Source organism: Pteropus alecto, unplaced genomic scaffold, assembly GCF_000325575.1.
Source record: "Pteropus alecto unplaced genomic scaffold, ASM32557v1 scaffold131, whole genome shotgun sequence".
NCBI classification, from domain to species: domain Eukaryota; kingdom Metazoa; phylum Chordata; class Mammalia; order Chiroptera; family Pteropodidae; genus Pteropus; species Pteropus alecto.
Genome location: NW_006434709.1, coordinates 6902975 through 6912694, shown reverse-complemented (window position 1 = coordinate 6912694; position 9720 = coordinate 6902975). Strand labels below are relative to the sequence as shown.

Here is a 9720-nt window from a genome sequence, read left to right as displayed (position 1 = left end):
GAAGGACTTCTTTGTCTTGTTTAAACTGCAGCCTCAAGATGTATATGCACCAGAAGCTAATGTTCACAGTGTCTGATGTCTTTAAAGTCTGAACATTTGTTAATAAGTATGATTATTATAATCACTCTGTGGTTCTATAACCTCTGATCCCTAAAAGAGAATCTGCTTAGTCTGGTCCTTGTTCAGAATACTTGAGGATAGCTTTAGGCCTTTGCTTTCTGAGGGCATATTTGGGTTCCAGGTGGGGCTATGAAAACCCATGTTCCACAGTATTGGTAACCTTCTTTCCTGTGGGAAAGAATTTCTTTAACATCCTAATATAGGCTTGCAAATTTAATAAATTATGAGAAGATCTAGTTTGGGGAAGGGAGAGTAAATAAAAAGGAATTCAGAGGATGAATTGTGATAAAGTCAGGCAACTGGGGAAATAAGGCTTCCATTTAAGGATGGACACGGATCTATGTGAACGTGTACAGAAGGGATACTTCTAAAGCTGTACCATTAATTTTTTAGGTTTTTTTTTTTTTTTAAATACATATTTCCATAGACACTTTTGTAGGTCCCAGGTGGTCTGCCTCCACATTCTGGTTGCACTTAAGTCTGTTATAGGGCTGGCTTCCTTCCCCCACTGCCAGGCCTATAGGTTCTCCCTAGCAGAGGAAGCAGACCTCCTTGAGCACTACCTTGCTGTTGATTTTCTAGAAAGAGAGCACTAGCCCAGAATATATCTGTTTGTAAGAATGGACAGCTTTTCCAAAATAGGTTTACAAGGAAAAGAATCATCCTACAACCAAATAAGTTTGAGAAAATTTACTTCTTATATCTGTCTTGGAGAGTCATAAAACATATTAATATCTTAAAAATATGAAGTGTCCTCCCATCTGTATGACCATGGAGAATTTTTTGCAGCAAATATTACTATCTAGGAAACTGATTTTTGAATAACAGATGAGATTTTCTAAAATGGATTCACCTGTGATTAAATTAGTATTGTAGACTGAAAAGGAGGGAAGTTTTATTTAATTTTAAATGCATTGTTTTTCTTGAAGGTCTGGAATGCTCTACAGAGTTGATATTAAAAAAGAACTATTTTTTTTTAAGGTACCCGAGGATTAATAAAGAATCTTTACTCCCTGTAGCAAAGGATGTATCGTACTCAGGGGAAAATACAGAAGCTTGGTACCCTCCAGGTCATGGTGATATTTACTCCAGTTTCTACAACTCTGGTTTGCTCAATACCTTTATAGGAGAAGGCAAAGAGTACATTTTTGTGTCTAACATAGATAATCTGGGTGCCACAGTGGATCTTTATATTCTTAACCATCTCATGAACCCACCCAATGGAAAACCCTGTGAATTTGTCATGGAAGTCACAAATAAAACACGTGCAGATGTAAAGGTAAGTACTGAGAGGGAACATTTTGGGGATTCACATCTTCATATTTCATAGGTTATATAGTTCAAACTTTTTTATTGGAAAGTTTCTGTGTTGAACAGAACACATTATCCATTTGATAACATCAGTGTAAGAGAATGAAATAGTATTCTGTAGAGTACCCCACGTTCTGTCTGAAAAAACTTGTATCTAAATTCAGATTTAATAGTATTAAAGTCATCTTTATTTCCTGAATAATCTATATGGGCAATTTTAACTGAAAACAATTCCACATATATTTATAACAAATCTGAAACATATGGAAACTTTAAATAAGTTTGCTCAAACCTTTAATATTCTAGTTTGATGCTTATATATTTTTCATTGTTCCTTTAATGAAAATTTACTCTATTTCCACAGTCTGTCTTTCTGTATATTTTTAATCACTGTAATATCTCTATAGTTGCAAAAAAAAAAAAAATGCAGTTGTTTGGTGCAAAGCAAAAATTTGGTTTTTAAATTTTGTATGTTTAGTGGTGATGACACTTAGCTTTTGATAAAATGGTACACAAGGTTTTACTAATTACCCACAGGGAGAAAGAATAGTAGGCAGTGTGTGAATACTAAAATGGTCAGTCCCTGGGCTGGGTTCTGTGCCTCTTGTAAATGTCCCCCTCATATGTGCATGAATGCTCCCCACTTCCCACACTGCCATGGCCTTGTGACTGTAAGAACATCTAGGCTGAGGCCACTTCTCGTCTACTTGTGCCACTGTCTTCCCTTTTCTCCCCTTATCCTAGAGCCAGTCAGAGCAGGGTCGGAGGTGGTAGGACTGGTTTTTTAGTAATGGATGGTGGTTTGGGAATAAGAGGAATGGCTGTTCCTGTAGCACACCTTCAGAAAGTGAGGAAGACTGATGTACTCCCCAGGCTTTCATTATGGACAAGAGGGTGGGTATACAGTATAAAATGATATCCTAAATTATTTTCTTGCGTTCTGCTTTCATACATATGTTGCTTTATATCACTGATTGAATCACTGCCAGTTCTTTTTATTTCTGGGGAATTTTGTTATCCATGTCTTTTCTATATAACATTCATAGGCTGTAACAGTGGTCTGGCTGTGCCTGGGAAAGATGTGGAAGCACTCACTCACTCTTCTCTGCCTTTCTAGGGTGGGACACTCACTCAGTATGAAGGCAAATTGAGACTGGTGGAAATCGCTCAAGTGCCAAAAGCACATGTCGATGAGTTCAAGTCTGTATCAAAATTCAAAATATTTAACACAAACAACCTCTGGATCTCTCTTGCTGCAGTTAAAAGACTGCAGGAACAGAATGCTATTGACATGGAAATCATCGTGAATCCAAAGGTAAGTCAAAGCGCTGGCTCACCAGGCTCCCTGCCTCCTGAGATCACTGCAGGCTACACACAGACCCGCTGTTCACTCCCTCTGGACCGTCCATGCCATTGGTCACTCCTTTTGCCAAGTCACTCTCTCCAGTTCCTGGCCCTATCTTTCAGAGTCTACACTCATCCCTTTTGTGCACCAAGCCATGGTGCCCGAACTTGGCCCTGGGCTCTAGTAGTGGCAAGAGCACTGGGAGCAAAAGTAGAGGACCTCCCTCTGCTTACTGTTGCTCTGATACTTAGAGACCTTTTGGCCACAGGCTCCTTGCATGAATTTCCTGAACATTCAGTCCTTTATAAAGTGAAAATATTACTGAACAGAACAGGTATGACACCAGAAAATGATCACATGTATAAGTACCTGGCTTATGGTAGGTGCTTGATAAATGTCAATTCTCAAAATTCTGTTTCCTTCGATGAATCTCTGAAAAGAATCCCTAAATATTAACTAGCCCACACAGAACTAAGTTGCTAAAATCTGTGTTTCTTTCCTTCCCTTCTCCTTTTCTTACAGACTCTGGATGGAGGCCTGAATGTCATTCAGTTAGAAACTGCAGTAGGGGCTGCCATAAAAAGTTTTGAGAACTCTCTAGGTATTAATGTTCCTAGAAGCCGTTTTCTGCCTGTCAAAACCACATCAGATCTCTTGCTTGTGATGTCAAACCTCTATAGCCTTAATGCAGGATCTTTAACAATGAGTGAAAAGCGGGAATTTCCTACGGTTCCCTTGGTTAAATTAGGCAGTTCTTTCACAAAGGTATGTAAATATAAAGATATGATATACATGTGAATTTGTATTTCTTAAATTATAATATGATAAACATGTGAATTGGAATATAATTACAGTATCTACTGCTGACCTATCATATTCCTACATCTTTCATGTCTTTTAAAGGGAATCGACCACTGAAACCTGATTGCTATAGAGAAAAGAATGTTTAAAATTTAGGACATTTTATCTTATGTCTCTTTAAGAAAGACTGTTCCTGCTTGCATCAGTGGGAGAATGTTAATTCTAGGTTAATAAGTATTAAGCCCCTACCATGTGCTGGGCGCTGTTCTAGGTCCTAGGTATTTAGCAGTAAATAAAACTGACTAAAAATAAATTGAATGTATAGTATGCCTAATGGTGGAAAATGCTATGGAGAAAAAGCAGGAATAGGAAGGATGTGTAGGTGAGGTGGTGGTATTTTGCACTGGGCGTTTGGAGACAGCCTTACTGAGAAAATGAGTGTGTCATGCAAGTATTTGGGGTGAAAACCATTCCGGTGAGGGGGAATGGCAAGTATAGTAAAACCCCTCCTTAACGTTAAGTGGAATCCAAAACATTTGAATGTTGAGAGGTAAATGCAGTGACAGGGTGAGCCTTTGTAGTCTTGCTGTAGTCTTGCTGTGCCACCCAAGTCTATTCTAGTCTTGGTTGTGGTGTAGTGCCACCTGGTGTGGATGTGTATACTGCTGTATATATTGATAGGGATGATTCTGGGTCCTGCCGCCAGGCTGGAATTTCCAGGATAGTTTCTGGCCTTTTAGGAGTCTCCCCATTATTTGGTGCCTCTTTCATCAGCCTAGTTGGGCTGGTAAAATCCTGGTGATAGAGGAATCACCTTCTCACACGCTGAGATGGAATTGCCAACCATGTTTCACCTAGCTCACTCTCCCTCCACTTTCCTCCCACTCTCCCTAGCCTCTTCCATACCCTGCAGAAGGTAACTTCAGCTGCCCCAATTTGAGAACAGGGGCTGAGTGGGCAATGGCTAGTTGCTCTGAGGAACATGTTTTAGGGACATTGGAGAGCACAATATGGCTGAAGCAAAGTGAGTGAGTGACTGGGGGCAGGATGGATAGTTGATGAGAGAGGGAACAGGCCAGAGTGTGTAGAGCTTAATAACGGAATATCGAAAATGTGGATTTTTTTTTTTTTTCTGGTGGATGAGAAGCCACTGGAGAGTTGTAAGCCAAAGGGTGAATCAGGGAGCGATGGTAGAATCAGGGAGACTAAGGAATAGGCTGTTGTAGGAATCATGGCAAAAGGAAAAGGTGGTAGCAGTGAAAAATGTTGACAATCTGATATTTTGAAAGTCTAATTAACCTACAGGATTTGCTGTTGGAGTAGATAGGAGAGTAAGAAAGAGAAGAATAAGGATGACTCCAGGGTTTTTGGCCTTTGCAGCTGGAAGCATGGAATGGCCATTCACTGAGATGGGTTAAGGCATGGGTAGAGTAGGTTTAGGGGGAGCAAGATGGGGAGTTAAATTTTACTGTACTTATTAGACCTCCAAATGGAGAAGTTGAATGTGTAAGTCTAGAGCTTAGAAGACAGATCTAGGAGAGACATAAATTTGAGAGTTGTCAGTTTATAGCTTGTATTTAAAACCGTAAGATAAGGATCATCTAGGGAGCGAGTGGCAGGTGGAGGTGGGTGGTCCAAAAACTGAGCACTGAGATACTCCAAGGCTTAGAGGATGGGGATGAGGTGGAGAGAAAGCAGCAAGGTGACTGAGGAGTTACAGGTGAGGAATTGGGTAGAAAAACATGAATGTGTGTGTCCTAAAAGCCAAAATGAAGAAAATGTTTCAAGAAAAGAGAGAGTGATCATCTTTGTCAAATGCTAATGCTGAATCAAGAAAGAGGAATGATAATTCCCCAGTGGATTTATCAGTATAGAGGTTTTGGAGCCTGACTGGAATAGATTTTAAAAAAAGAACAGGAGAGAAATTGGAGATATGAATGTAGACAACTTATTCAAGAATCTTGTCTTGAAAAACAAAAATGGAGCCATAGATATAAAGGGATGTAAAATTTGAGATTTTTTTTTTTTAAGATGGGAGAATTTATAACATATTTATACATTGATGGGAATTAATGCAATTAAGAGAGGAAAAAACATTGAAGAGGGAGAAAGAATTGTTAGACAGTATTCTTGAACTGGCCATAAGAAGGGGTGGCCTTAAGTTGGAGTAGAAACAGCCCAACTCCAGTACTACGCAGGACAGAGTAAGGAGTGAGGAGGCAAATGGGTGGTGGTGGTAAAAGCCAGCAGAAGTTTTCTGATTGCTTCTATTTTTCTGGGCAAAACAGGAAACAAAGCCATATAGGACAATTTCTGCTGCTGGTAAATATAAAGAAATGAGGCAAAGAGTGGTCATTTATAATGATAATTTGTGTAGTTGCTCTTCTTGAAATATATTCCATTTCTTCTGAATCCTACCCATCCCTGAAACTCAGCACCCCAGTCAAGCTTGCTTTAGACCATGATGATCTCTCTTTTTCCAACTAATTCCAGATTATGTGAACTACTCATCTGGCTTAGCATGTTGGTTGGTTATCTTTTTTTTCCTTTAATTTATTTTTCTAATGTCTGATCTGCTCAGCTGTACTGTCAATTGCTTGTTTGTAGGGACAGTGTTCTTATTTCCTGGTCTCTCCTGCACAGAGTCAGGCATATAGTGAGTGCTTAACAAATAGATTCTTCCCATAGTGGGCCTGAGCTTGGCCATAAACAATGTTTTTATAGTTAAATTCAGTTAAACTATTTTAATTTAATCCCTAACCCGTTTTTGAAACAATTCGTACATTTCTGTTTTTCCTTCAGGTTCAGGATTATCTAAGGAGATTCGAAAGTATACCAGATATGCTTGAATTGGATCACCTCACAGTTTCAGGAGATGTGACATTTGGCAAGAATGTTTCATTAAAGGTGTGTTGTTATAATGAAAATTATAATTTTTATAACTTTACAAAACAGGTTTCATTTTCTAGTCCTAAATTTAAAGGAATACTTCTTAGTCTGTACCAGATGTTTATAAGATATAAATACATTTTTAAAATGAAGTACCACAATTTTTAGTATTAATACTGTCTTCCATAGATATGCAACATAGTTAAAATATAATCATAATTGTTGTATGTAGGAATTTTGTGGAATATGGCATTCACATGGAAAGCAAAAAATAATGAATAGTTGAACTGGTACTATTTTATTGAAAAGACAGCCTTTAAAATAGATTCACTGTTAAATTAGCATTAGCTCATTAAAATGACTTTGAATCTGAATGAAAGTATAAAAATGACAACTTTATATTTAATATAATCTATTCCTGTTAAAATAATATCATCATCAGTATAAACATATTCATTCACATTAAGTACTTCTATACTTTTATGACCATTCCAGCTTAGCATAAGAAACAGGACTTGGTATAAGTATTAAAGCTCAGAACCAAGGATAGAACAGCTTTTCCCTAATTTTTAAATATCCCATACCTAGATTTTGTGTTCTTCCTATTAAGAGCTACTTAAATGAAGATCTTAAAAAAAAACAAAATATATGTATATTGAACTTTATTGCTGATACAGCTTCGTCTGAACAGTCTCACTTAAGATATGAAAATTTATTAGTAACCTATTCTTAAAAAAAACCCAAACTGATATGTAAATATAAACCAAGCACCCTTAATTTCTTTATGAAGATAGATAATGCTGGTGGCCTTGCAAGTAGTTCTTTGAAAGGGCTAGTCATGTTATGGCGTTGGGTCCATTTCCCATTTCTGGTATCACCTCATTCCTTGATAAGGCAAGGAATCTAGAACTATTGCCAGGTTTGTTAGGACACATTACATTTTCCTTAATATGTTTTTCATATTTAACATCGTTTATAAATATAAATAGAATTACTCCATTGTAAATGGAGTTCTACATAAACTTGATTGTAAGAAAAATCAATTGCATTTCAGCTTCAGCTGTAATACACTATTGCTTTGTCTACCCTGTCACTTAGGGAACAGTTATCATCATCGCAAATCATGGTGACCGAATTGACATCCCACCTGGAGCAGTATTAGAGAACAAGATAGTATCTGGAAATCTTCGTATCTTGGACCACTGAAATGAAAAATACTATGTACACTTTATGCTAATTATGGGCTAAATAATTTCTTACAATGAAATGTTCTCTAGGATTCTAAAATAGGCAGGTACTTTACTATGTTACTGTACCCCGCAGTGTTAATTTTTAAAATAGTTTTCTGTAGTATGCTTTAAGTCTAAGAAAAGCACAGATGAAAGCAATACTTTTCTTCTTTGAAGAGGATCCTGAAAGTTCATCTTAAAGTGCAATATTGTTTAATCTTAAAACTGGGGCAGCTCTGCTGGAAAATCTTTTAACAGAGGCTTCAGTGATGGTCACTTTGAATTGCTTGTGATTTCAAAAATAAAGCTGTGAAGCAATACATGTGTACACTTATACTTTTCAGTGCTAACTTTATGAAATGGTGAAGAAAAATGGTTTATTCTTGTTAAACAGTTACTATATCAGTTGGAAGATCTGCTCTTGGAATATTTAAGTACTCACTGCCCATTTACCTGAAAAGTCAAGTTTTTGCATTTCTAAGAATCTTAACCACATCATTATTTCCATAGGAATTCAACTTGAAGGTATTTAGTACCTTTCATTTAGTTCTAAAGCTGGGATGCCTGCCATGCTTTCTATAGACTCTCCATTTATTGAAACAATGTGGTGTTTCTTTTCCCAGCTGAAGGGGATGGGGTGGGTAGAGGTAGGGCATTTCTTTCACATCCTTGTTCTTTAGTGTATTGAGCGGGGGTATAACTATAAAAAGTTCCCTTTTCTTGAAGCTTGGTTGTCACTGAAAAATGTTCATGAATAACCTTTCAAATCAGGTCTGGTAATGTGTGGCTTTTCTCTAAGAATCAATTACATTTTCCAGTTCTTCCATACTTGCTTTTGAGTAGGCTGCTTGTTTAAAGTTTACTGTATACTATTAAAAAAAAAGTTCTCTTTTAAGTCTGGTCATTTTTTACAGCTTTATTTTAGACAAACAATTTAAGAACCAATGGCATACCTCTGTAATGATAAAGGAAAGAAAACAGGCTTTCCTGTTAGGAAACCAAAGAGCACAAAATAAGACTATTTCATTGTACATAATCACCACAAGGTTAGGCACTCTGACAGGGTTAGGCAAGATTTCCTGGTGTGAGGTGAGGCACAGGCACTTTCATTTGTAGAGTACTGCTGATTCTAATGTGGAAGGTAGATATTATAAGTCTTTAACTTACTCATCACCTTATAGTTCTGGCCCCAACACAGCAGCCTATTTTAAAAGTTCTGTTTCTCCCTGGTCTTTGTTCATACACACATCGAAAGTAACCTTAAAAAACTCAAGGGAACCATACTCTGTGTATTATCTAAATGTTAAAATGAGAACTCATAAGTAGGCAGAATATATAAAAATGGATTCTTACCTCTGCTAGAAATAAGGCAAAAAAAAACCCTCCATAGATATTTTTATAAAAATACAACTATTAACCTGCAGGCTTTCGTATACCACTTCTGAAAAGTATTTAAATTAGTTGCATAAATAAACACCAATATCTTACTCTTTAATTATTACTTGTGATCATCCTTTCAAGTATTTAAACTATTCTGGAAGGCTTTACTCAGTTGATATATAGTTGTGGTAGAAAGATTAAATATGTGCCACCCAAAGCCTAAAACTTGACATTGGTCACTAAAACAAAAATTGAATTCCTAAATCCAAGCAATCAAAAGATGTTTATTTTTTATAGAAAGATCTGTAAAAAAATAATTTTTCAAACAACTTTACTTTCATAGAGAAAACTTTCTACAGAGGTTGACTAAGATTTTAATATTTTAAATTGTACCATCATTAAATAAGGTAGGACACCATATGAATTTCATTGCACTGGAAGAAATGCAAAGCATTTTTTAATATAAAGTATACAGAGCATTCTAGTCAACTACAGCTGTGTTACAGCTATGTGTTCTTTTGGATTTGGTCCAAAGAAACCTGAGTCTGTTTCCAGAGAGAATGAAAAATGTTATAGACACCTGATCAGTTACTCCTCACTGAAGGAAACAAAATTGGCATTCCTTGTAGATCCCCACTGAACCCA

General features: G+C 36.8%; 1 protein-coding gene across 4 annotated transcripts in view; it reads left to right on the top strand.

Annotated features, from left to right (window-relative positions):
• Window positions 1–8590, top strand: part of UGP2 (UDP-glucose pyrophosphorylase 2) — a 52807-nt gene extending 44217 nt beyond the window's left edge. For all 4 annotated transcript variants that reach the window (XM_015587626.2, XM_006909555.3, XM_025045145.1 and 1 more), the window contains exons 6-10: window positions 1100–1399; window positions 2549–2746; window positions 3299–3541; window positions 6380–6484; window positions 7565–8590. In XM_015587626.2, the coding sequence (XP_015443112.1) occupies window positions 1100–1399; window positions 2549–2746; window positions 3299–3541; window positions 6380–6484; window positions 7565–7672 (954 nt within the window). In that variant the 3' untranslated portion in view covers window positions 7673–8590. The remainder of the gene's footprint in view (window positions 1–1099; window positions 1400–2548; window positions 2747–3298; window positions 3542–6379; window positions 6485–7564) is intronic.
• Window positions 8591–9720: the final 1130 nt, after the last annotated feature.